General features: G+C 47.7%; 3 protein-coding genes across 8 annotated transcripts; 2 read left to right on the forward strand and 1 right to left on the reverse strand.

The window, feature by feature from the left end:
• On the reverse strand, positions 1–24,618 carry ctc1 (CTS telomere maintenance complex component 1). 4 transcript variants are annotated; one of them, XM_066671479.1, is made up of 24 exons: positions 14,634–16,825; positions 12,701–12,858; positions 12,237–12,474; positions 11,919–12,133; positions 11,416–11,548; positions 11,093–11,334; positions 10,882–11,056; positions 8,976–9,104; positions 8,672–8,898; positions 8,434–8,584; positions 7,907–8,249; positions 7,129–7,243; positions 6,505–6,976; positions 6,311–6,400; positions 5,584–5,712; positions 5,443–5,483; positions 5,268–5,368; positions 5,004–5,169; positions 4,476–4,535; positions 4,083–4,245; positions 1,762–1,826; positions 815–971; positions 570–684; positions 1–399 (listed from the first exon to the last, which is right to left on the reverse strand). In XM_066671479.1, the coding sequence occupies exons 1-24, from the start codon at positions 14,673–14,675 to the stop codon at positions 287–289; spliced, it is 3,840 nt and encodes a 1,279-aa protein (XP_066527576.1). In that variant the 5' UTR covers positions 14,676–16,825; the 3' UTR covers positions 1–286. The 4 variants fall into 4 exon arrangements, with proteins under 4 accessions (XP_066527576.1, XP_066527575.1, XP_066527577.1 ...); XM_066671478.1 differs by lacking the exon at positions 14,634–16,825 and adding an exon at positions 24,340–24,618 and having other exon boundaries at positions 10,882–11,334; XM_066671480.1 differs by lacking the exon at positions 14,634–16,825 and adding an exon at positions 24,326–24,355 and having other exon boundaries at positions 10,882–11,334.
• Positions 14,475–19,672, forward strand: LOC136696824 (high mobility group protein B2-like). Of its 3 annotated transcripts, none has more exons than XM_066671524.1 (7): positions 14,475–14,553; positions 16,834–16,982; positions 17,076–17,172; positions 18,182–18,330; positions 18,407–18,558; positions 18,810–18,984; positions 19,238–19,672. In XM_066671524.1, exons 1-7 carry the CDS (start codon positions 14,490–14,492, stop codon positions 19,457–19,459), a joined length of 1,008 nt encoding a protein of 335 aa, XP_066527621.1. In that variant the 5' UTR covers positions 14,475–14,489; the 3' UTR covers positions 19,460–19,672. The 3 variants fall into 3 exon arrangements, with proteins under 3 accessions (XP_066527621.1, XP_066527623.1, XP_066527622.1); XM_066671526.1 differs by lacking the exon at positions 14,475–14,553 and adding an exon at positions 14,860–14,979; XM_066671525.1 differs by lacking the exon at positions 14,475–14,553 and adding an exon at positions 15,083–15,215.
• LOC136696837 (high mobility group protein B2-like) lies at positions 22,369–26,646 on the forward strand. The gene is made up of 5 exons (XM_066671550.1): positions 22,369–22,541; positions 23,605–23,753; positions 23,851–24,002; positions 25,165–25,339; positions 26,158–26,646. The coding sequence occupies exons 2-5, from the start codon at positions 23,607–23,609 to the stop codon at positions 26,320–26,322; spliced, it is 639 nt and encodes a 212-aa protein (XP_066527647.1). The 5' UTR covers positions 22,369–22,541; positions 23,605–23,606; the 3' UTR covers positions 26,323–26,646.

A 26,646-nucleotide genomic window follows, 5' to 3' on the forward strand; every position in this document is an offset into this window, starting at 1 on the left:
TTCATCACACATTCAAACTCATTTACATAAATACAGCACTGACACGGATCAGTTCAGATTCAGATCCAGATCCAGATCCAGATTCTTCTGAGTGGTTTAACCAGTTCCTCCCCAGAGAGCAGGAGGATGTAGAGTAATGTAGACTTCATTAACTGGATTAGTGTGCAGTGTGTGTATAGATTGTTTTAGATTATAATTATAGATTGAGCGTGTGTGTGTTTCAGTGTGTAGGATGTGTGTGCGCATGTGTGTGTGTGTGTGAGTATATATTATATATGTGTGTGTTTCAGTGTGTGTGTGTGTGTGTGTGTACGTGTGTGCAGTGGAGCTGGAGGCTCTGTGGAAACTTGCTGAGGAACTCTCTCTCCCCTCTGCTCACTTTCCTCAGCTGGGCTTTCTCTGAAACACACACACACACACACACACACACACACACAGTTTAATACAATACCAGAGCGTAGGCCACTCCAGAGAACACAGTTCCACGGCTCAGTTCTGAGGAACCTACACTTCGCATCACCTTTCTGTGGAGGTTATGTAAAGAGTGTGTGTGTGTGTGTGTGTGTTACCTGGTTTGTGTGAGCGTACTCTGCAGGTGAGTGTAATCTGACGACAGACTGAGCTACTGGAACACAGACAGCAGAGAAACTGCACCAGAGGATCATCAGGGTCCACATCACACACCTGAGCAAACAAACACACACACACACACACACACAAACAAACACACAGATACACAAACACAGCTGTGTAAGTTAAAGTTAAGTTTAAAAAGTTCACAGAAAACTTTGGTGAAACGGTTAAAAACACTCGCCGTGTTCCTCCCGCGAGCGTACACTCTCACGTGACCTTTGACCCTGACATGTCGCTGTAGCCCCTCCCACTCAGTCACAGCCAATGACAGCAGCTCGGCGACCATCTCCGTGGAGAACCACACCTGAGCCTCACCTGTCCCGTCCTCCACCGCCACTCTGTACAGGTTTCAGAGTATCGCTTCAGTACGGGGTCTCTCACACACACACACACACACACACACACACAATCCTACACCTGCGAGGAAATCTGGTCCTCACAAATACATAAAAACATGTTGGCTTTGCTATACTTGTGGGGACCTTCCACTGAAATAATGATTACAGCAGAGAATTAACACTGACTTTAACCTAAAGACCTCAGTAACCAATCACTACAGTCTTTTAGTTTTTTACAAAAAATCACTAGGTTTTTGTAACAAAAAAATAAATTAAACAATAGAATTTACATTAAAAATCAAAGAGATATTCCTTCTGAGGAAATCTGGTCCTCACAAATATACAAAAACACAGGCACACACAGCTACTACAAACGGTTTTAGATACAAATTAACTTTAACATTATATACTCCCATGTTTGAGGATCGTGAGCTGTTTGAACCGTCTTCTCCACTAGAGGGCAGACTAGATCATTCTTTTTTTACATAAACCTGGTTTAAAAGCATAGCAAACAAAACCACTTGTTTTATTCTCAGGGTTATACGCACACACACACACACACACACACACACAGTGACTGTGTATTAGCCAATCAGAGATCAATGATTTTAGCTCCGCCCATATGGTCCGGCTCAGCCCACTGAGGATCTAGAGAGTGACCAGTTTCAGCTTCTCAGTCTCTGGGACGGTTCAAGACTCTGGGCAGTGGAGAAAGTGTCGAACACAGATTTTGAAACCGGACCGTGCCGGGCCGAGCCGGACAGGGGGAGGGACACTCAGGGACACTCACTTGGCCTCCGCCTGGAAGACTGCGGTGGTGGAGTCACAGGGAGGACAGCTTCTCATGCAGGAAGACTGTAAAAAGGACATAAACAACGTTTGACCATTAAAGCTAGCCTTCAGTTTAGGCTTAAAACACAGGCTAACAGGCGTTAGCCTACACAGGCTAATGCTAACTAATGTTGTGTCCAAAGCTGTGCCCTATTCACTATGTAGTGCAGCAAGTCTGGGGTTCCACCATTTTGTAGAAGTGCCTGTAAACACATTGTGTCCAAAAACCTCTCAGTAGTAATGTCCTAAACAGCGAGGCACACTTTATTTCACTATGTAGTGCTAGAAAGTGAAATCAGACACTTCCACTGTCCAATGCTTATGAAACTCCCAATGCATCCTGGTCCACATCCAGCTGATGTAGTGAAATACAATGTTTACTATAAATTACAAGTGCATTGTGGGAGATTGTTGTGTCCTCGAATGAGACTTTAAGATTCGGACACAAGGTGAACAGGGAACCACAGCCATAGTCATTCGGGCACAGCCATAGTGCACAATTTTCAAGGCACCCAAACAATCCCACAATGCACCATAAAAGGTACAGCACAGACAATGTGCCCTAGCGCATACCCAAAATACACTGCATCATTTGGTAAAAGTCGCTGGCAAATGACCCGTCCAGCTCCGCTGTGCCCAAACTCTAGTCCCTGAGCTCTTTCTGGAGCTTCTTTAGACCAACACACCCAGGGATAATGTGCTACTCCTTAGTTCCAGCAGGGGATTCATTTTTCGTTTTCTGGACCGTGTTTACGTTGTTGAACATGTACCGATTGTTTAAAGTTAGGTGTGTGGATGGGAACAGAACTGTTTCATCGTTGGTCTAAAGCACTAGCTGAGAGGAGCCAGTTGAGTTGGTCCAGGCTTCTGGTAAAGAGACCCCAGGGGAGGCTCAGGACACACTCCTGAAGACCACGTCCCTCTACAGGCCCTTCCTGAAGACCACGTCCCTCTACAGGTCCCTCCTGAAGACCACGTCCCTCTACAGGTCCCTCCTGAAGACCACGTCCCTCTACAGGTCCCTCCTGAAGACCACGTCCCTCTACAGGTCCCTCCTGAAGACCACGTCCCTCTACAGGTCCCTCCTGAAGACCACGTCCCTCTACAGGTCCCTCCTGAAGACCAAGTCCCTCTACAGGTCCCTCCTGAAGACCACGTCCCTCTACAGGTCCCTCCTGAAGACCACGTCCCTCTACAGGTCCCTCTAGAAGACCATGTCCCTCTACAGGTACCTCTTGAAGACCATGACCCTCTACAGGTCCCTCTTGAAGACCACGTCCTTCTACAGGTCCCTCCTGAAGACTATGTCCCTCTACAGGTCCCTCCTGAAGACCACGTCCCTCTACATGTCCTTCCTGAAGACCACGTGCCTCTACAGGTCCCTTCTGAGGACCACGTGCCTCTATAGGTCCCTCTTGAAGACCACGTCCTTCTACAGGTCCCTCCTGAAGACCATGTCCCTCTACATGTCCTTCCTGAAGACCACGTCCCTCTACAGGTCCCTCCAGAAAGACCACGTCCCTCTCCAGGTCCCTCCCAAAGACCACGTCCCTCTACAGGTCCCTCCAGAAAGACCACGTCCCTCTACATGTCTCTCCAGAAAGACCACGTCCCTCTACAGGTCCCTCCAGAAAGACCATGTCCCTCTACAGCTCTCCTGAAGACCATGACCCTCTACAGGTCCCTACTGAAGACCACGTCCCTCTACAGGTCCCTCCTGAAGACCACGTCCCTCTACAGGTCCCTCCTGAAGACCACGTCCCTCTACAGGTCCCTCCTGAAGACCACGTCCCTCCACAGGTCCCTCCTGAAGACCACGTCCCTCCACAGGTCCCTCCTGAAGACCACGTCCCTCCACAGGTCCCTCCTGAAGACCACGTCCCTCCACAGGTCCCTCCTGAAGACCACGTCCCTCCACAGGTCCCTCCTGAAGACCACGTCCCTCTACAGGTCCCTCCTGAAGACCACGTCCCTCTACAGGTCCCTCCTGAAGACCACGTCCCTCTACAGGTCCCTCCTGAAGACCACGTCCCTCTACAGGTCCCTCCTGAAGACCACGTCCCTCCACAGGTACCTCCTGAAGACCACGTCCCTCCACAGGTCCCTCCTGAAGACCACGTCCCTCCACAGGTCCCTCCTGAAGACCACGTCCCTCCACAGGTCCCTCCTGAAGACCACGTCCCTCTCTGCACACTTCTGAGTGTGTGGTGGACATTTCCAAAAAGCACTTGGGATGGACATAACTTTAACGAATCAGTCTGGACCAATGTCGACACGTACCTGTTTGAAAACACTCCCACAAAGAGAGCACACCCACTTCAGCTGCAGAGACAGGACACACACCACATGAACCCTGACCCTACCCACAAGGCTCAGCTCGGCTCTGGCTGGAGCCCACCGCCCCAGGTGCATCATGGGAGGTGGGGGATGGGGCTTTAGTGACCTTCAGAGAAAGATAGACAGGTAAAAAACACTAATAAACATGAGAAATATTAATAATAATAATAATAATAATCTGTTGCTGGTGTCCTGTGGAGGTCCTGACCATTGAAGAAGAGGGTGAAAAGGGGTAACAAAGTATGCAGAGTAACAGATAGACTACAGTGTGTACCTGTAGAACTACAAAGTGCTCCTGTGTGGTCAGTGGAGCTGAGAGAGTGGACAGATACTCACCCGAGGCCTGTGACCGTCACACAGCTTATGGGCAGGGACCAGCAGTACACGTTCTGAACACTGACACACACACACACACACACACACACACACACACACACACACACACACACACACACACACACACACACACACACAGAGAGAGAGAGAGAGAGAAAGAGAGAAGCTGATGAGATGTAATGTTGATATAAAGAGCTGATTCAAGAGAGGACGTTCGGTTCCATTCACTTCCACTGAACCAGACGACTACAGATAGAACTAGAGCTGGACAATAACTCAATATCGATCTTCATCACAATAAAAATCAAAAGATAAAAATGTTGCACTCCATTTTAAAGTTACATTAAATATATTAATAATGACCAAACCTAGAGGTTTCTGTTCGAGGGTGATGTCACGTTTCCTACTTGTTCTCGGTAGATTTTCTGAGGCTTATTTATCGACCAAAGTTAAGAAATATATTGTGATATAAATGTTGGGCGATATCGTCCAGCCCTAGACAGATCCCAGAACAGCTGGAGAACTCACACTGAGACTCTGCGCTGAAAGTGGTGCAGGAGGACCACCGCCCCCTGGAGGAGTCCTGAGACGTACGGGGTCCGAGACAGGTCCAGGTACACCTGGATCCTCCGATCATGACTTTCCGAGTCCTCCATGGTCAGACGAATACGCAGGTCTCGCTCCAGGACTCCGTCTGTAACAGAGAGTAAAACGAACACACTGGTTTGATTGACAGAAGGGGGGGCTCCAGAATGTGTGCCTAAGACGTGTGGCTGCAGTACGAGTCCATACCTTTAGCGCTGATCAGTGATTGGACGGCGGACGCTCTTCCCTTCTCCTCCTGTAAAGTGATTCGTTCAGAGATCACGCCGTGAAAGGACACCACTTCGTGACTGTGGGAATAACACACAAAGGTTTAGGATAAACAGGGCTTTCTGATTGGTCTAAAAGTGTGAGTGTGTTTTACCTGCACCGGAGGACCTCAGAAACCGTCATCATGCTCTGAATCTAAAGATCAAAGCAGGGAGAGGAATATGAAGATGGAGGGAGGCTTGGATTGTGTAACAATGTGTGTGTGTGTGTGTGTGTGTTGGAGAATGTGTCTCACCTGAGTGTACAGCAGCGACTGTGTGAGTGTGTGTATGCGCCACTCAGATTGAACAACAAGGGAGGGACTACCGAGGAGAGTGACCCCGCCCCTTACAGGAACACTACTGCCACACAGTACACTCACATCCTGAGAGAGAGAGAGAGAGACACCAGAGAGACGAGAGAGAGAGAGTATTTGTGTGTGTGTGTGTGTGTGTGTATTATATGTATTTGTGTGTGTGTTTTACCTGTGTGTGTGTATTATATGTATTTGTGTGTGTGTTTTACCTGTGTGTGTGTGTGTGTGTGTATTATATGTATTTGTGTGTGTGTTTTACCTGTGTGTGTGTGTGTGTGTATTATATGTATTTGTGTGTGTGTTTTACCCGTGTGTGTGTGTGTGTATTATATGTATTTGTGTGTGTGTGTGTGTGTGTATTATATGTATTTGTGTGTGTGTGTGTATTATATGTATTTGTGTGTGTGTGTGTGTGTGTATTATATGTATTTGTGTGTGTGTTTTACCTGTGTGTGTGTATTATATGTATTTGTGTGTGTGTGTGTGTGTATTATATTTATTTTTGTGTGTGTGTGTGTATTATATGTATTTTTGTGTGTGTGTGTATTATATGTATTTGTGTGTGTGTTTTACCTGTTTGTGTGTGTGTTACCTGTGTGTGTGTGTGTTACACCTGTGTGTGTGTGTTTCCTGTGTGTGTGTGTGTGTGTGTGTGTGTGTGTGTTACCTGTGTGTGTAGTGCGATGAGTCTGTACTCTGATCCAGGCTGAAGGATGGGAAACCAGCGAACGGAGGAATCCACGAACTGGAGCTCCATCTAACACACACACACACACACACACACACACACACACACACTCCCTTTACACTTCAAGGCTGATTAAAAAGGCTCTTTGTAAAATCACATTAAGACAAACCCACCTCCTTCCCTCCACCCTCAGTCTCTCTCTCCTCCACTCGTCCATTTCTGGGGTCTCTGTCCCACCCCTGAGGGTCTCCCAGACACGTTACCGTGGCGACAAAGCTGAGTCTGAGCCCCTGCGCCTCATTGGCTGCTTGCAGGTTCCTGAAGGCCACGCCCTGTTTGGAGTCCAGACGGAGGAGCAGCGACACACAGGGGTCAGTGCTGACGGACCCCGCGGCCTGGGGCTCACAGAACTCTCTGGGCTTCTTAGCGCTTCCCTCTCTCCTCTCCTTCATTTCTCTCTTTCTCTTCATCCTCCCATCGCTGCACTCCTCCCTCTGTACGCTCTCGCTCTGCTCCTCCACCTCTCCTTCACCTTCCACCCCTTCTTCCCTCTCTCGCTGTGTCCTCCGCTCAGTCAGGACGGCGGTCATAGCGGCCGAGGGGCTCAGGACGTGCAAGTCATCCACACACACCTGGAGATAACACCTGGGGTATAAAGAGAAACACACACACACACACACACACACAGTAACATATTCTCTGAAGTATATAGAGGATAATACATATTTGAAAAAACTGTGTGTGAGTGTTTGTGTGTGTGTGTGTGTGTGAGTGTTTGTGTGTGTGAGTGTGTGTACCTGCAGTGTCTGTGTGTGATGTATCTGCTCTGATCCAGGTGTTTCCAGGAGGGAAATTCAGTCTCCAGGAATCTCTCAATCACTAAAGTACACTGCCGAATACACACCAGACAACCTGCAACACACACGCACACACACACACACACACACACTCATTAATACACACACACACTCGTTAACACACACACACACACACACACACACACGCGCACACGCACACTCATACACTCATTAACACACACACACACACTCATTAACACACACACACACACACACTCATTAACACACACACACACACACTCATTAACACACACACACACACTCATTAACACACACACACTCATTAACACACCCACACACACACTCATTAACACACACACACACACTCATTAACACACACACACTCATTAACACACCCACACACACACTCATGCTGTATTACAACCCTGTGCTTTAATATTCATGTTATTTGAAAAATAATTTAAAAGTAAGATGACATTTTTACACAGTGTGTGTGTGTGTGTGTGTTAATGAGTGTGTGTATGTGTGTGTGTGTTAATGAGTGTGTGTGTGTGTGTTAATGTGTGTGTGTGTGTGTGTTAATGTGTGTGTGTGTGTGTGTGTTAATGTGTGTGTGTGTGTGTGTGTGTGTGCATGTCTGTGTTAATGTGTGTGTGTGTGTGTGTGTGTGTGTGCATGTCTGTGTTAATGAGTGTGTGTGTGTGTGTTAATGAGTGTGTGTGTGTGTGTGTGTGTGTGTGTGTGTGTGTGTGTATACCTATCCAGGCGCTGTTGATAGCCATGTGTTGCTCTCCTGTCTGGCTGTGCTCCACACACACACACTCAAGCCCGGCAGTCTGGTCCACCAGCCTCACACTGACTCGGCCGGAGCCCAGCTCCAGGACGCCCACCAGCAGCGGGGGTGTGTGTGTGGAGAAGAGGTGCAGAGGAAGTGTGTGTGTGGACCAGCAGAGCAGCGGGTTGAGCTGAGCCCGGGTCAGGTAGGGGGCCGAGGGGGGGGCGAGCGAGGGGAGGGAGAGAGACTCCCAACACTCCTTCTCCATCCAATCAGAGAGCTCCTTCAGGGAGCACACGGTCACACACGGGCTGCTCACGCGGTACTGAAACACACACACACACACATTGTTTTACTGTTATTTTCTTATATTTACTATTATACATTTATAATCAAGAGATTCAGCTCTATGAATCATTTGGTGAGTGACTCCCAGACGCTGGAAGAATCCGTTTTTATGTGTGTTATTATTTACACTGTGTGTGTGTGTGTGTGTGTGTGTAAGAAACCTCAGTCAGGGGGCAGCTGTGAGGGTCCTGAAGCATCTCTCTGTAGATGTCTCTCTTGTCCTCTTTCTTCTCCTTCTCTCCCAAAACAAACTGCAGCAAGCGTCCGGCCACTGCACACACCCGTGACTCACACACCCAGCGTGGACTCAGCCTGGACACACACATGTAGACACTAACACACACACACACAGTAACAGGACACAGTGTGAACTAAGATAGGTCTCTGTTAGACACTCACCTCTCGGCCAGCGCCGTGCTGCAGTAACACAGCCACAGAAACTCAGACACACCCAGGTTCCTCTCCAGCAGGTAACGCAGCAGAGGACTGTCCGCCCTCGGGGTCCCGCCCTCAGGCCTCAGGGCACTGAAACCCCTCACACACACGCTGGAGCGCAGACACACACACAGCAGCACGTCCAGGGAGAAGAGTGGGGACGGACGGAAGAGGAAATGGACATTCTGGAGCTGAGAGAGAGAGTGAGAGTGAGAGATTGTGTGTGTGTGTGTGTGAGAGACAGAGAGAAATAAAACACAGCCCTCACCTCGATCTCGGCCCCGGGCCGTACCCCTCCGCCCCACGTCTGCTGCGGCTGATAGGCCAAACACAGCCCTACCTTCCCGTCGATCTCGTAAAGCCCCGCCTCCACATTCAGCACAGCAGTGACACGTCCCTGTCGATAACACACAATACTCCTCCAGCACGTCACACCCTCACACAGGGGTCGGGAAGACATTCAGAGACAGGGAGGGACGCCATTGGCCTTGTCTCAGTTAAAATGGTGAACAGCATGGCGGACAGTGCAGTGGACAGTGTGGGGGAAAGGTCAGTGGACAGTGTGGGCGATAGTTCAGTGGACAGTGCAGTGGACAATGTGGGGGACAGGCCAGTGGACAGTGCAGTGAACAGTGTGGGGGAAAGGTCAGTGGACAGTGCAGTGGACAATGTGGGGGACAGGCCAGTGGACAGTGCAGTGAACAGTGTGGGGGAAAGGTCAGTGGACAGTGTGGGCGATAGTTCAGTGGACAGTGCAGTGGACAATGTGGGGGACAGGCCAGTGGACAGTGCAGTGAACAGTGTGGGGGAAAGGTCAGTGGACAGTGCAGTGGACAATGTGGGGGACAGGCCAGTGGACAGTGCAGTGAACAGTGTGGGGGAAAGGTCAGTGGACAGTGTGGGCGATAGTTCAGTGGACAGTGCAGTGGACAATGTGGGGGAAAGGTCAGTGGACAGTGCAGTGGACAATGTGGGGGACAGGCCAGTGGACAGTGCAGTGAACAGTGTGGGGGAAAGGTCAGTGGACAGTGTGGGCGATAGTTCAGTGGACAGTGCAGTGGACAATGTGGGGGAAAGGTCAGTGGACAGTGTGGGGGACAGGTCAGTGGACAGTGCGGGAGACAGTTCAGTGGACAGTGCAGTGGACAGTGTGGGGGACAGTTCAGTGGACAGTGTGGCGGACAGGCCAGTGGACAGTGTGGCGGACAGGCCAGTGGACAGTGCAGGGGACAGTGTGTGCGATAGTTCAGTGGAGAGTGTGGGGGACAGTTCAGTGGAAAGTATGGGGGACAGTTCAGTGGACAGGTCATTGGACAGAACAGTGGACAGTGTGCGGGACAGAGCAGTGGACTGTGTGGTGTACAGTGCAGTGAACAGTGTGGGGGACAGGTTAGTGGACAGTGCAGTGGACAGTGTGAGAGACAGAACAGTGGACAGTGTGGTGTACAGTTAAGTGGACAGGTCAGCCGACAGTGTGGGGGACAGGACAGTGGACAGCAGTGGACAGTGTGGGGGACAGGACAGTGGATAGTGTGGTGTACAGTGCAGTAGACAATGTGGGGAGACAGAGCAGTGGACAGTGTGGGGGACAGGTCAGTGCACAGTGTGGGGGAAAGGTCAGTGGACAGTGCAGGGGACAGTGTGGGCGATAGTTTAGTGGACAGTGCAGTGAACAGTGTGGGGGAAAGGTCAGTGGACAGGCCAGTGGACAGTGTGGGGGACAGAGCAGTGGACTGTGTGGTGTACAGTGCAGTGAACAGTGTGGGGGACAGGTTAGTGGACAGTGCAGTGGACAGTGTGAGAGACAGAACAGTGGACAGTGTGGTGTACAGTTAAGTGGACAGGTCAGCCGACAGTGTGGGGGACAGGACAGTGGACAGCAGTGGACAGTGTGGGGGACAGGACAGTGGATAGTGTGGTGTACAGTGCAGTAGACAATGTGGGGAGACAGAGCAGTGGACAGTGTGGGGGACAGGTCAGTGCACAGTGTGGGGGAAAGGTCAGTGGACAGTGCAGGGGACAGTGTGGGCGATAGTTTAGTGGACAGTGCAGTGAACAGTGTGGGGGAAAGGTCAGTGGACAGGCCAGTGGACAGTGTGGGGGACAGGCAAGTGGACAGGTCAGTGGACAGTGTGGGGGACAGCGCGGACACGTCTCTCCTGCTGTAAACTCACCCTGTAGCTGATGATTCTGGAGAACTTTCTTCTCACTGGACCAGCGCTGTCTGAAGGAGCAGCGTCCCCCTGAGCCTGGTCCAATCCGCAGTGTGTGTTTCCCTGCAGGTGTGTGTCCAGCGTGTGTGTGTCAGTCAGCGACTGGGTGTGACTGGGTTGTGAGTGTGTGTCTGACTGTGAGTGTGTGTCTGACTGTGAGTGTGTGTCTGATTGTGAGTGTGTGTCTGACTGTGAGTGTGTGTCTGATTGTGAGTGTGTGTCTGACTGTGAGTGTGTGTCTGATTGTGAGTGTGTGTTTCCAGTCTCGTGTGTGTTATGATGAAGGCGGGACTGTTGTGTGACTGACAGCAGTCTATTCCCCGCCCATCCTCGGACAGAACACACACGCAGTGCTGATACACACACGCTCTGCCCGACACACACACACTGCCTCCAGTACACACACGTGGAGTCCTGAGAGATGCATAGGGGGTGGACAATCAATCAATCAATCAATCAACTGATCGATTAATCAATCGACCAGTACTTACTTACAGTGACCAGTATGGGGACGCAGAGGTCCCCTTCAGAAATAACGAAGCAGAAGAAAGTTTTCCCAGCGATGGCCAGCAGGGGGCAGACCACAGTCACCTCACCACACACACTTACACACACCCCTCGGCTGCCCCTACAGAGAGAGAGAGAGAGATATCTTAATCCTGTGCGGTCATATGATGTCCAACATTCCCCTTAAAGTTACAGTATGTGAGATTTTTGGGGGTCTCTATGAGCATGAATGTCTCTAAAGTTAACAAACCAATGTTCTCATTAGCGTAAATCACCTGTCTAAGAACCGTCATGTTTACGTTCACTTAGAACAAGCCCCTCCCATTTACACACAGAGGGGGGCCTCTTCCAGTACAGTCACCCAGAACAGACAAATCAAAAAGGGAGGGAGGCGTGAGGGAGGGGACCCAGTTGTCTGCAGCCTGCAACCTCACCACTAGGTTCCAACAAATCTTACACACTGCACCTTTAATCGCATTTAATAACCTTACTTCTGCTTCAGCAGCTGGGCCGCCTTTCGGACGCTGATGACCTCATTCAGAGCCTCTGCAGGGTCCGACGCTCCGCGTTCAACAGTCACGCAGATCGGTGGTTCAATCAGCTCCAAGTAGCCTCCCAGCTTTCGCCCAGGTGCATTCTGGGGGATGTAGTTCCACATTGGGAAGAGCATCAGCTTCCCCAGCCAGAGAGGGGAGGACTGCAGCACCTAGAGACGAGACACGAGGCGGATTACGGTCACGAAATTAGTTCTCCTCGAAAAGAAGGTGAGATTAGAAATGTAGGTTCTAGGTTGTGAACCAATCATGTACCTCGCAGTGAACGCTTCCAGTGACGTCCCTTACTCTCCAGAACCCATCACCCTGACCAGAGGCACAGCCGTCACACAGACAGCCAATCAGGAGGAGGTTGGTGCGCGGGAGTGCTCTGTGATTGGGCAGGGCTCGCTCCGCCTCCCTGACACGTTCTCGGTACTGATTGGTGCTCCAGGTGAGGCTACTGCAGCAGGGGGTGCGCTGTTGGCTCAGGAGGTCTGACACAGAGACCAATCTGACACACACACACACATACACACACACACACATGTGCACGTCTAATATACGTACAGACAGTACATGGTGGCACCCATGTTGGGGACCCACTCTATAGAGCGTAAACGGCAACAAAGCAATTTGTCTTCCTCTTTTGAAAGTCTGACATCGTAAAAAACTTATAAAACCAAGGTGGAGCCTTTGTATACACACACACACACACACACACTCAGGTTCAGACTCACGTGTAGCTGATGGGTAAAGACATAGACCCCACGGTTCTTCTCACAGTCCCCAGCACTTCCTGAGCCAGCTGCTCCACGGACACTGAGACAGAGTCCTGGACGAGGGGATGGAGTCGGTCTCTCACTGCGGAGTACAGCTCCACCAGCCACGCACGCTCCTAAACACACACACACACACACAGTCTTATACATAATTTATAAAAAGTTTAGTCTGTGTTCAGTGGATTAGACACAGCAGTGCCTACTAGAGCTTTTAAACCCTGTGTCCACTCTTAGACACTCCTACCTTATAGGTCCACCTTTAAGATGTAAAGCCAAAGACAGTAGTCTATCACTGCACGGTTTGTGCTGTTCTTCAGTACCAGGACACTGCCCGCAGGACGTTCTAACCAGGACACTGCCCGCAGGACGTTCTAACCAGGACACTGCCCGCAGGACGTTCTAACCAGGACACTGCCCGCAGGACGCTCTAACGAGGACACTGCCCGCAGGACGTTCTAACCAGGACACTGCCCGCAGGACGCTCTAACCAGGCCACTGCCCGCAGGACGCTCTAACCAGGCCACTGCCCGCAGGACGCTCTAACCAGGCCACTGCCCGCAGGACGCTCTAACCAGGCCACTGCCCGCAGGACGCTCTAACGAGGACACTGCCCGCAGGACGCTCTAACGAGGACACTGCCCGCAGGACGCTCTAACGAGGACACTGCCCGCAGGACGCTCTAACGAGGACACTGCCCGCAGGACGCTCTAACCAGGACACTGCCCGCAGGACGCTCTAACCAGGACACTGCTCGCAGGACGCTCTAACCAGGACACTGCTCGCAGGACGCTCTAACCAGGACACTGCCCGCAGGACGCTCTAACGAGGACACTGCAAGCAAGGAGGCTCTAACAAGGACACTGCCCACAGGACGCTCTAACCAGGACACTGCCCGCAGGACACTCTAACGAGGACACTACCCGCAGGACGCTCTAACGAGGACACTGCCCGCAGGACGCTCTAACGAGGACACTGCCCGCAGGACGCTCTAACGAGGACACTGCTCGCAGGACTCTCTAACCAGGACACTGCTCGCAGGACGCTCTAACCAGGACACTGCCCACAGGACGCTCTAACCAGGACACTGCAAGCAAGGAGGCTCTAACAAGGACACTGCCCACAGGACGCTCTAACCAGGACACTGCCCGCAGGACGCTCTAACGAGGACACTGCCCGCAGGACGCTCTAATGAGGACACTGCCCGCAGGACGCTCTAACGAGGACACTGCTCGCAGGACGCTCTAACGAGGACACTGCCCGCAGGACGCTCTAATGAGGACACTGCCCGCAGGACGCTCTAACCAGGACACTGCTCGCAGGACGCTCTAACGAGGACACTGCCCACAGGACGCTCTAACGAGGACACTGCAAGCAAGGAGGCTCTAACAAGGACACTGCAAGCAAGGAGGCTCTAACAAGGACACTGCCCACAGGACGCTCTAACCAGGACACTGCTCGCAGGACGCTCTAACGAGGACACTGCCCGCAGGACGCTCTAACGAGGACACTGCAAGCAAGGAGGCTCTAACAAGGACACTGCCCGCAGGACGCTCTAACAAGGACACTGCCCACAGGACGCTCTAACCAGGACACTGCCCGCAGGACGCTCTAACGAGGACACTGTTGGCTGTACGTAATTGGTTGGCAGACTATTCTCAGTCCATCAATAACATTTAAAAACTCCAGGCAGCACTGCTCTGTGGGGGTCCTGATCACTGAAGAACAGGGTGAGATGGGCTAACAACGTATGCAGAGCAACACGAGCTACATAGTGTCCCTGAGTGATCAGTGGATAGCTGGGCGAATGGACAGTGAGTGGAGACACAAGGAAGTGTCTTTAATGTTTTGGCTGATTGAGTGAATAAGCGCTGAAGTAAACTCATGATCCTACCGCTCGACTGCAGTCCTTAAAACAGTCCAGAAACTTCTCCATTCTTCACCCACAGCCCGGGAAGAGGTGTTATAACTCAATTCTCAATAAAATAATAACTTTAAAAGTTAAATTACGTCCCAAACGCCCTACAATGAGGGAGCTGTGGTCCTGTCCACGCGGGGCCTAACCTCACTATTCTGGCGCTACTATTATTTTAAGGTGGAAATGACAGCTCGGAAAAGGCGCGGGGAATAGAACCTCGTAGGGGAACCTCGTAGAGCCGTATGTGGTCAGTGTGTTTTATATATAACAGCCGTCCCATGCCCTGGGGACGCCTCAGCGCTTTCTGGTCGGACAGGACTAGGTAACTCCTCCGTGTTTCAGACGTGGGTTTGGGTTCGGGTTCAGAGTCAGGCGGGGAACCGAGGCTGAATGTTCCCTCTTTGTTCGCCAGGCTCCGCTTCCAACTTTCCATTCCACCTTAAGCTGCGCGGAGGAGCGCGCTGTGTTTAAGGTGGCACGGAATGTTGTGAAGTGTACGTGAATACGGAGAGCGCTAAAGCCTCGCAGGGCCGGCTGCAGCGGGGTGTAACGTTAAAGGTAAACGGAACCGAGGTGTTTCCCCGGAGGTGTCGGTTGGGCCCCGGTCCTGAGCAGAAAGCCTCAGGGGTTCGGGGTGCGCCGCGCTGGGGGAGGGGGCCGGGTTTAAGCGGGAAAAGGACAGGGAGCCGCTATTGTTCTTTGTCGCGCGCGTTAGCGGCCGCTGCTAACCAGGGCTTCGGCCCCGAGCGGAGTTCACTCTCTTCAGGGCTTTTACACCCGCGGGGAACACGGCCACCGAGGCTTTTCTCAAAAATGGGACATAGCTAATGTAGTAATTCATATATTTTATAGCCTTAAAAAAGAACACAAAGCCACTTGTAAAGTTAATATCGGCTGTTTTGGATTTCACTTCTGTCCCAAACCCAGAATCACCTGTTCACACAAGAAAGGGTTAATGACATTAATTTTACCTCAGGACTCCTGACCAGTGTAGATATGATTAATGTGTTTAATACACACACGTTCACACTGAGGGAGTAACCACAGTGAACTGAATCAGAACCGACGGAGATGTCGTTATAGATGTGAATCAGTGTCGAACCGTTTTAATTAGATAACTGTTTCAAAATGAAATGATTAGAAGCAGAATTCCTGACTAAATCACTACTGTCACTGCTGTACAGTTATTACATTATTATAATGTACATTATCAACGCTAACCATAACCAAGTACCTAGCCCATGGAGCTGGATAATTTTGTGCCTGTGTTTGTGACAGAAAAACATAACTGTGTAATGACTGCCGTCTAATCAACGTTCTCTTAAGGTTGAAAATGAAAGTTGAAAAGACGTCCAAACACAGACATTGAAAAGACGACTATTCGACGTATTGTGGACGTCCATTGACGTTATTAATTGGTCCCGAAATAAATTACTCGTATAAAACGCGTTTTGGACGTCCACTGATGTTATCGATTGGTCACCACTTAACGAACTTATTAAGATGGATTTTGGACGTCCATTGACATTTAAAATATGTCATTGATGGACAGACTACTTTTAGACCTATTTTGAACGTCCAGGGACGTTCCTTGTTTACTGGGAGACGTCTACTGTGATTTGAGTGTTGAAACACTACCCAGTAAACAAGGAACGTTCCTGGACGTTCAAAATAGGTCTAAAAGTAGTCTTTTCAGTGTCTGTGTTTTTGTCTTTTCAACTTTCATTTTCAACCTTAAGAGAACGTTGATTAGACGGCAGTCATTACGTCATTTCAACTTTGAATCAGCGGCTAATTGTTTCCTGGGTATTTCAGACTTCACAGTGTGACTCTGAGCAGCAGGAGGTTACAGCTGTTGTTTTCCTCGTGGCTCAGTTAATGTCAGTTCCTTTATTTTAACAAACAAATGTTACAAAGTGCAGCTTTAAAACATAAAGTCTCAAATTAAACTGGGTTTCGAACGGTTTATTCCAGGATTAACCTAATCCTCATTGATTTAAAGTGTTAATTAGCATCAGCTGAGTCCCATTTCTTATCAATTAATAAAGTTTAACCCAAGGACCACACGCTACAGAAATCTAGTTTCCTCAGAAGGTGATCTTCAGAAAGCAGCTGTAATCTATAAACTGCACTAAAACGACTCTTCTACGTGAATATCTCTCCTTTCCTGTCACAGTCATGGTGAAAGACGGCCACAAGCCGAAAGGCCGGACCTCTGCGTACGCCTTCTTCGTCATGTCCTGCAGAGAGGAGCTGAAGAAGAAGAGCCAGACTGCTCCGGTGAACTTCAGCGAGTTCTCCAAGAGCTGCTCGGAGCAGTGGAAGGTGGGTTCATCAAACCGGCCCCAGCCTCCTGCGGCTGCAGTGTGTTCAGAGCTTCTGTGGACGGTGTGTGATGATCGTGCTCTTTGTTCGCAGGCTCTGAGTGCGGCAGAGAGGAAGAAATATGAAGACATGACGAAGGCTGACAAGGCTCGCTATGAGGAGGAGATGAAGAAATACACCACTCCAAAAGGCACGGGGTGGGGGCGGGGGGATGAGGGGTGATCCCGGTGTGTACAGGAGGGCTGGCCTTTAAAGAGTTACCTGTAGGGTGTCTGTGTACGAGAGTAAGGTCTCGTCTTTCTCGTTACCGTGGGCTAAAAGGCAGCTGGTCTTGGTCTTGAACCAATTTTTATTTTTACATAAAGATTGTATTGTTGTAAAATAAATATCACCACACCGCAGGCCTCCCTTTGTTTACAGTGGGAGTGGCTGGACCAGCAGCGGAAATCCTGGGGATGTGGAGGACAAAGAGTCGTCCCCCAATAATCATCGTCAACATAAATATATCGTTCTGAATGATAAATAGCAATATGCAGTAATTAATTATACGTTTAGTTTTGGAAAAACTTCCTTCCCCTCTTCAACTCCCTCACGGTGGTTTGCTCCACTGACTCCACTGCCATCACACGGGTTGCCAGGTCCGTGTATTTTAAGTTATATTGGGTTTCCGTGAAGTTTCGTAGCTGCAGGCTGCGGTTTTTGGGCTTGTTACTATAGTGATGTGGCCGTGCTCACTACGTTTCAGATTCGTACTGGAATCACGTTCACGGTGGTGTTCCGTTAAAGACGTGTGAGATGAGATCACGCCGCTATGCCCATTTTTGGTGTTCCTGGTCGAACATACTTCCTGTAGCCTTGAAATAACAGCACTTTCACACCCCACCTGGGGAACGACTCTTGAGAAATGTGACTGTTAATTGTCGCCCCGCCCCCTCACACTGAGATTGAGTTAATGGCGCTGTGCTGGACGCCATTCGTTCACAATGAAAGGTGTCACTTTGGCGCTCACAGCTGCTGCTGGTGTGAACACAGTGTTACAGTGAGGTACAGTCTGTTTGAGTTAAAGGGATAAAGAGGGGGTGATAATTACACTCGGCGACTGTAGGGGGAGCCCAGGAGCATTAATATGACGCCTTACATAGTGTTGCTTTAAATATATATATAGATACACACTGATGTATCAGTGCTCTTGTTTCCAGATGTGGTGAAAAGCACGAACAAACCGAAAGGCCGGACCTCAGCCTTCGCCTTCTTCGTCTTGTCCTGCAGAGAGGAGCTGAAGAGGAAGAGCCCCAACGCCCCCGTCAACTACAGCCAGCTTTTCATGAGCTGCTTTGAGCGGTGGAAGGTGAGATCACGCGTGAACCGGAGCGTGTCCACGGCCCTGAGGGATGTGGGTTAAACTCGTGCGCTGTTTTTCACAGGCTCTGGGTGCGTCTGAGAAGTCGAGGTTTGAGGAGATGGAGTTTTCTGACAAGGTTCGCTACGAGGAGGAGCTGAAGAGCTACACTCCTCCCAAAGGCACGGGGAAGAAGGAGCGGAAGAAGAAGGACCCCAACACTCCGAGGAGACCGCTGTACGTTACAGTGACTTCATCTCTCTCTCTCTCTCTCTCTCTCTCTCTCTCTCTCTCTTTTAAAGGAAGACTCTGTAGTAACTTTACCTTAAAATTACAGGTTTCAAAATCATTCTGATGCTCCACTGAGCCGTAATAAAGAGAACAGAGCCTCTGTCGCTGCTCCCCTGGGCTCAGCACAGCAGAAACTGCCCTGTGTACCTGTAGGAGGCTGGCACACTGATCTTGCTCGCTCTGTGTTCTCTCCACAGGTCAGCGTTTTTCATTTTCTGTTCTGAAAACAGACCCTTGGTGAAAAGTGAGTATCCCAAACTGACCATTAGTGAAATCGCCAAAAAGCTGGTGGAGATGTGGTGCAAAATGAGCTCGGACGAACGCCTGCCCTTCGAGAAGAAAGCTGCCCTCCTGCGTGGCAAATACGAGCGGGTGAGAGTCTGGGTGGGCCACTGTCTGAGGGTGTGGTGTGTTTTCCCTGTGTCTGTGTGGGTTTCCTCTGTGTGCTCTGCTTTAGTCATTTAATGGTTTCTGAATTCACTGTAAAAGTCCTGATCTTAGTTTTACTGTTTCACATTAATCAACTTTAAAGGAACACTGCGCAGTGTGACACTGTACACGTGTGTGTGTGAGTGACTGGATGGACAGGAGGAAGTGGTTACAGAAGATGTCTGTGTGTTTGCAGGGGGCCACGGCGTGCCCCTCGGGGGCAGAATCGGCCGGGAAAGGACCCTCCCGACCTGCGGGGTCTAGCAGGGTAACCAAAGACGAGGAGGACAAGGAGGACGAGGACGACATGGAGGAGGATGATGATGATGATGAGGAAGATGAGGACGATGATGAAGATGAGGATGAAGAGTACGAGTATAAAATACACGAGGAGCAGGTCAATAACGAGGACTTGTGAATGTCCCGTGTGTAGTAAACTCCACTGGATTTAGATGTTTGTTTTGAGTTGCTCATGATGTCCATCATTTGTGAACTTTTGCACCACGGTGTGTTCTGAGCGACACATTGAAATATAAATGGGTTTATTGTTATTATTATTATTATTATTATTATTTTATTACCATTTTTATTAATCTGTAGATACCGTTTTATAAATAAAGTTGTATAATTATGAGCTAGCTACAGTCTGTGATTGTGTTGGTTTGTGGGGGATGATAGGGGAATGTGAGAAATAGCACCTCCCTCTGGAGCAGTTTCTAAATGTAAGTGAACAATAGCGCCCCTTGTGGAGAAGGTCATAAGATGTGAATGAGAATGTGAGAAATAGAACCCTTTCTGGAGCAGTTCCTAAACATGAGTGTGTGAACACTAGCGCCCCCTTGTGGATCAGTTACTAAATGTGTGAGTAAGTGAGAACTACAACCCCTTGTGGAACTCAGAACCCCAGGACCCTGGAGCTGTATGAGAGCTATGCACCTAAAGCACCACAACCCCTTGTGGATAAGCTACTACATATGTGAGAAATAGCGCCCCCTGTGGAGCAATTCTTAAACATTTAAATGTGTAATAGACTAAAAAAATAGTTTTCATAATACATTTCTTATGTCATAATAGAAATGATAATATTCAAATAATTCATAATTTATCTCAGTAAAACACTTCGTGTTTATTTATCGTTAAACGTACACAGAGCCTTTCTCGACACCCAAGGACGCTTTACAATCAACACAACACCATTAAAACCAACACTCAGTCCACACACAGGGGAACTATGTCATAACACCAAGTAAATCATTATCATGATGAAGCATAATGAAAAAAAATGTCAGTTTGTGAAATAAATTATTGCAAAAAAATTAAAATAACATTGAGATAAAACAGAGTAAGGAGAAATGCAAAAACCATGTCCTTCTGAGGCTTCCATACTATAGACTTAAAGCAGTAATGTACAAATTACACCCATCTTTTTAATGAATTATATACATTTTTTGATTATATTTTTTAATAATATTATTTTGGGGCGGCACGGTGGTGCAGCAGGTTAGTGTCGCAGTCACACACAGCTCCAGGGGCCTGGAGGTTGTGGGTTCAATTCCCGCTCCGGGTGACTGTCTGTGAGGAGTTGGTGTGCGTGGGTTTCCTCCGGGTGCTCCGGTTTCCTCCCACAGTCCAAAAACACACGTTGGTAGGTGGATTGGTGACTCAAAAGTGTCCGTAGGTGTGAGTGTGTGAGTGAATGTGTGTGTGTGTGTCTGTGTTGCCCTGTGAAGGACTGGTGCCCCCTCCAGGGTGTATTCCCACCTCGCGCCCAATGATTCCAGGTAGACTCTGGACCCACCGTGACCCTGAACTGGATAAGGGTTACAGATAATGAATGAATATTATTTTGATAATACATTTTTTGATTAAATTTTTTGATATTATTTTGATAATACATTTTTTGATTCAAATTTTTGATATTATTTTGATAATTTTTTTATTATATTTTTGCTAATAAATTTTTTGAATGTATTTTTTTATATTATTTTGATAGTACATTTTTTGATTAAACTTATTGATAATACATTTTTTATTAAGTTTTTTGATAAATTTTTTTGATATTATTTTGATAATACATTTTTGATTACATTTTTTGATAATACATTTTTTGATTATATTTTTGATAATATTATTTTGATAATACATTTTTTGATTATTTTTCTATATTATTTTGGTACATTTTTTGTTTAAAATTTTTGATATCATTTTGATAGTACATTTTTTGATTAAACTTTTTAATATTATTTTGATAATACATTTTTTGATATTATTTTGATAATACACTTTTTGATTACATTTTTTGATAATTTTTTTGATATTACATTTTTTGATTACATTTTTTAATAATATAATTTTGAAAATACATTTTTTGATTAAATGTTTTGATATTATTTTGATAATACATTTTTTGATTATATTTATTGATAATATTATTTTGATAATAAATTTTTTGATTAAATTTGATATTATTTTGATAATACGTTTTTGATTAAATTATCTAATATTATTTTGAAAATAAATTTTTTGATTATATTTTTTGATATTATTTTGATAATACATTTTTTGATTAAATTTTTTAATATTATTTTGATAATACATTTTTTGATAATATTATTTTGATAATACATTTTTTGATTCAAATTTTTGATATTATTTTGATAATTTTTTTATTATATTTTTGCTAATAAATTTTTTGAATATATTTTTTTATATTATTTTGATAGTACATTTTTTGATTAAACTTATTGATAATACATTTTTGATTACATTTTTTAATAATATTATTTTGAAAATACTTTTGATAAATTTTTTTGATATTATTTTGATAATACATTTTTGATTACATTTTTTGATAATACATTTTTTGATTATATTTTTGATAATATTATTTTGATAATAAATTTTTTGATTAAATTTGACATTATTTTGATAATACGTTTTTGATTAAATTTTCTAATATTATTTTGAAAATAAATTTTTTGATTATATTTTTTGATATTATTTTGATAATACATTTTTGATTATTTTTTGATAATACATTTTTTGATTATATATTTTGATAATATTATTTTGATAATACATTTTTTGATTAAGTTTTTTGATAATATTATTTTGATAATACATTTTTTGATTATATTTATGCTGCCGTCTGCCGGCGGGAAAACGGTGCTGTGTGTTTGTTTTGTCTGTTTCTCGCAGTTGTCATCCTTAAGACTGTTGTTTTGCTGACGCTTTGTCTTTATCCAGGCGGGCGTGTGACGTCACTTGCGCCGTACCCAATGAGATTGCTCGGACTGATCTTCAAAAGCAGGCCGTCCTTAAGCCTGAACTCGTTTGTATTGCAGCGAGCGGTTGCCGTAGTAACCGAGTGGCAGACTGCGCGTTCCCGCTGGAGCAGAGTTGGAGGCGTGTTGATTCGGGACAGTTTTACTGAGATTAACCCCCTCCGGAGACGCCCGAGATCGGTCCCGGACCAGCGCTTTCTGATCGGACAGGACTAGGTAACTCCTCCGTGTTTCAGACGTGGGTTTGGGTTCAGAGTCAGGCGGGGAACCGAGGCTGAATGTTCCCTCTTTGTTCGCCAGGCTCCGCTTCCAACTTTCCATTCCACCTTAAGCTGCGCGGAGGAGCGCGCTGTGTTTAAGGTGGCACGGAATGTTGTGAAGTGTACGTGAATACGGAGAGTGCTAAAGCCTCGCAGGGCCGGCTGCAGCGGGGTGTAACGTTAAAGGTAAACGGAACCGAGGTGTTTCCCCGGAGGTGTCGGTTGGGCCCCGGTCGTGAGCAGAGAGCCTCAGGGGTTCGGGGTGCGCAGCGCTGGGGGAGGGGGCCGGATTTAAGCGGGAAAAGGACAGGGAGCCGCTATTGTTCTGCGTCGCTCCCGTTAGCGGCCGCTGCTAACCAGGGCTTCGGCCCCGAGCGGAATTCACCGTCTTCAGGGCTTTTACACAGAAGCAGCTCGAACCCGACGTCACCCCGCGGCTCTCCGCTTAGCTACAGCGGGGGAAAGCGGCTCCGGACACGGCCACAGGGCCTTCACCGCTCCGCCGCCCGCAGGAGCTCCCTGTACCCGCCTCAGCGCCGGTCTCAGGAGCCTCTCCACAAACAGCAGCAAAACACGACACACGCAGGACTCAGGACTTCACGGGGCAGAGTTAATATAGTGTTCTGTACTAATTATGGGGTATATCTTTAAAATATATGTGGAATATTTGTTGTACGTCTAATTTAAGCTCTTTTGGGATTTTTTATTGTTTATAATGTGTTTTTAAACTGAGGTAAATGGGCTCTCTGCTCTGAGAGTGTCTCTCTTCTATAATATCTCTGTCTCATCGTTTCTGAGGTAAATTAGCTACATTAGCTCTTCCACAAGTGCACAGCAGCTCTGTGGAGCACCTCCTGGGGAAACACCAACGTTATCATGGTTTAATCTTAAACCTCGGAAGAATATTTAAAAAAAAGGCAGTAGATAAATCTCCCTCCGACTCCTGGGGACAAAATCAACCGCCGTGTCCAAGACGACCTCTAACCCACGGGCTGTAACGCCTTGTTTTCTTTCCTCAGCCATGGTGAAAGACGCTAACAGGCCTAAAGGCCGGACCTCCGCGTACGCCTTCTTCGTCTTGTCCTGCAGGGATGAGCTGAAGAAGAAGAGCCCGAGCACCCCCGTCAACTTCAGCTCCTTCTCCAAGAGCTGCTCCGAGCAGTGGAAGGTGAGTTTGTAGAAGGGTTCTTGACCCGCTGCAGGAACGAGGGAGTCCTCGGAGCCCTGCGTGTAACCCGCGTGTAACCCGTGTCTCGTGTTCGCAGGGTCTGACCGCGTCGGACAAGAAGAAGTTCGAAGACATGGCGAAGGTGGACAAGGCTCGCTATGACGAGGAGATGAAGCACTACATTCCCCCGAAGGGCATGGGCAAGAAGGGGAGGAAGAAGAAGGACCCTAATGCCCCTAAACGACCCCCGTAGGTTACCCCCTCGGTGTGGGCACGGCAGGCCTGTGGAGGGGCGGGTGGTGACGGGATAAAATTTTAACCGTTTCAAGATAGTGGTCAGAATAAATGTTCAAATTTTATTGAGCGCCCACAGAACGGTTTGGAACATTCAGTAGAAACTCTCTGTAAATATTAGGGGTTTTTGTAAACAGTAATTCGTAATTAGGCACAGAAAGTGGTTGTGTGTTGGAAATGACTCGTAATGAGTGTGTGTCGTGTGTGCAACTGCATGATGTCTGTGATGATGTACAGTACCTGTGACACATCACCAAGAGAAACCATTGTATACTTACCTGTACTCACTCACCTGCAGACGGGTCATGTGAGAGGGAAAAGAGTACTATCTGTTGATGCTGGGTTTTACTTACCTGGTTGAATCCATTCTCCACAGAGGGAAGGGGGAACTAGCGTCTAGGAGAGGGACAATATATTAACGAATAAATATTGATATTATGAATGAACGTTAAACATGCCGTGGCTGTAACTGAATCTTGGTACAGTTGTTAGTTCATTGTTATTTTTATTGTTTATGAAACTTGTGTGTCCAAGATACAATAACTTTTACCTCTTCAGGGAATGGTATATTCCAGGGGGCGGGGCTACCTATATACACACCACACAAGGGGAAAAGAGGGGGACTCTGCTAGACCGTGGCGAGAGAAGCATAACTTACGTGTATAAATAAGACCCAATTGATTTGGTTGTCATTATCCTTTTTTGCGACGGTGAAGGGGTGAGCTTTATCACAATGTCGTGTTGATGTCAGAATATCACTATGGAAACCTGCATTCTTTAAAGTGTTACACCAGTGGCACAAACAGTACGGTTTGGCACAGCCCTGGTCCTGTGACACTGTGTGTGTTCTGTTTCACAGCAGATTCAGGTCGTAGTCTGGGCCCGGTTTGTAAGTTAACCGTCCTGTCACCTGGGCTTGGGCCTGGCACCGGTGCCATGAGGGCAACCCCCGGCCTGGTACCAGAAAGAGGGAGCAGGCACCAAACCTGGGCTCGAACCCAGCGCTCCATGGCAGTGGAACCGTGATGGGGATGATGCTCATCACATTTCTTGCTCTTCTTGGTTGTATTTGCAAGACCCAAGTCTGATTTCTCTCTCTGTCTCTCTCTCTCTGCAGGTCAGCGTTTTTTATCTTCTGTTCTGAACACAGACCCTCAGTGAAAAACGAGAACCCCAGTCTGTCCATAGGTGGCATCGCTAAGAAGATGGGGGAGATGTGGTCCAAACTGGGCTCAAAGGAGCGCTCTCCTTTCGAGCAGAAGGCTGTCCTGCTGCGTGGGAAGTATGAGAAGGTAAGGTTGTGCACGGTTGAGTTGACGTTTGTGATCAGAACGTAGCTCCCTCTGTTCTCAGGAATTCACGTGGTCTTTCTGGATCGGTTTTGAAGAAGTGCACAGACTGATTGTGTATCTGTAGTGTGATGAAGGATTATTTGGGCTCGTTTGGGTTTAAAATAAAAATACCAAACATTAACGTGAACCACGCTGTTGGAAATTCAGTTTCATTAGAGAAGGTTGTGGATTAAAAAATAAATAAATAAATTCGCTTCCTTCTCCACAGTGGAACATAGTGCTGTTTCTTAATGTATCGTCTGTGACCCGCTTTGGTCCAAACCCCACGAGCCCCACAGCAGTGTTCTCCCCCTGTGTAAACAGCCCCTGTTCAGAACGCCCGCTTTCAGCACCTGTTCCTTTAAATGATAATGAGCCGCTCGCTGTTCACCCCGACCCCGAGTGCACAGCAGTGAGGAGCGAGGAGCAGAAGCTCTGGTTTTTAGCCGTTTTCACTCTGTTATTTTTCTTCTCCGTTTTTACTCAGTGCTCTTATTTCTCCGCGCTCGTTGTGTCTGTTTTGCTGAGTTTAACCTCGTCTTTGTGCTCTCACATAAACACGGGTCCAGCGCTGTGATTGGACAGACTCAGACGAGGGGGTGGGGCCATTCTAAAGTCTCTGAACTTGACGTCAGAAGCGGAGCAGAATCAGAACGCCTCGTTTTATCCTGTGTTTCTGACTCAGGCAGCGCTCAGAGAACTGACTGGGGTCTTGTTTCAGTGTGTGTGGGTTAGTGGGCTCAGGATTTGTCCCCTTTAAAAGTTCGTCTGTTTTGCAGGAGGTTGCAGCGTACCGCTCTGGAGGCAGCGCTGCCGCTAAACGAGGACCCGGCCGACCCCCAGGTTCTTCCAAGAAAGCCCAGGCAGATGACGACGATGACGAGGATGAGGACGACGAAGAGGAGGAGGATGAGGAAGAGGAGGAAGATGAGGATGACGAGTAGTGGGCTTGTGCTTGATTTCTGCAGGATTACTTTAACCGGGTGGAGTTTTTAGTGTGTGCTTGTTCGTCTTTTCATGTCGTCCATCGTTCCAGGATCTGTGTACAGTGGTGTGGGGACGGGTTTATTTCCTTTTCTTTATTTCCTTTTTTTCTTTTATTAATATTAAATTTAAATTCTAAAATGACGTAAGCAATAATTTGGGAACAATATGGATTTGATTTCTTTATTTTTATAAGATTTGTTTTGTCGAGTTTCAATGTGGAGTACCTTTTTTTATATAATAAATCTGCGCTCGGACGCGCTCTACAGCTCTGCTGCTGTTAA

The sequence above is a fragment of the Hoplias malabaricus genome, chromosome 5, assembly GCF_029633855.1.
Source record: "Hoplias malabaricus isolate fHopMal1 chromosome 5, fHopMal1.hap1, whole genome shotgun sequence".
Taxonomy (NCBI): Eukaryota; Metazoa; Chordata; class Actinopteri; order Characiformes; family Erythrinidae; genus Hoplias; species Hoplias malabaricus.

Excerpts from the sequence above, each read along its gene's own strand:
- LOC136696824 (XM_066671524.1), top strand. The coding sequence starts at position 14,490 with ATGCAGAGCAACACGAGCTACATAGTGTCCCTGAGTGATCAGTGGATA. Across the intron at positions 16,983-17,075 it reads GCTGCTCGGAGCAGTGGAAG|GCTCTGAGTGCGGCAGAGAG; the intron begins GTGGGTTCATCA and ends CTTTGTTCGCAG. Across the intron at positions 18,331-18,406 it reads GCTGCTTTGAGCGGTGGAAG|GCTCTGGGTGCGTCTGAGAA; the intron begins GTGAGATCACGC and ends TGTTTTTCACAG.
- ctc1 (XM_066671477.1), bottom strand. The coding sequence starts at position 14,675 with ATGGAGAAGTTTCTGGACTGTTTTAAGGACTGCAGTCGAGCG. Across the intron at positions 8,899-8,975 it reads GGCCCGGGGCCGAGATCGAG|CTCCAGAATGTCCATTTCCT; the intron begins GTGAGGGCTGTG and ends TCTCTCTCTCAG. Across the intron at positions 5,484-5,583 it reads AGTCGCTGCTGTACACTCAG|ATTCAGAGCATGATGACGGT; the intron begins GTGAGACACATT and ends TTTGATCTTTAG.
- LOC136696837 (XM_066671550.1), top strand. The coding sequence starts at position 23,607 with ATGGTGAAAGACGCTAACAGGCCTAAAGGCCGGACCTCCGCGTACGCC. Across the intron at positions 24,003-25,164 it reads AATGCCCCTAAACGACCCCC|GTCAGCGTTTTTTATCTTCT; the intron begins GTAGGTTACCCC and ends CTCTCTCTGCAG. Across the intron at positions 25,340-26,157 it reads TGCGTGGGAAGTATGAGAAG|GAGGTTGCAGCGTACCGCTC; the intron begins GTAAGGTTGTGC and ends TCTGTTTTGCAG.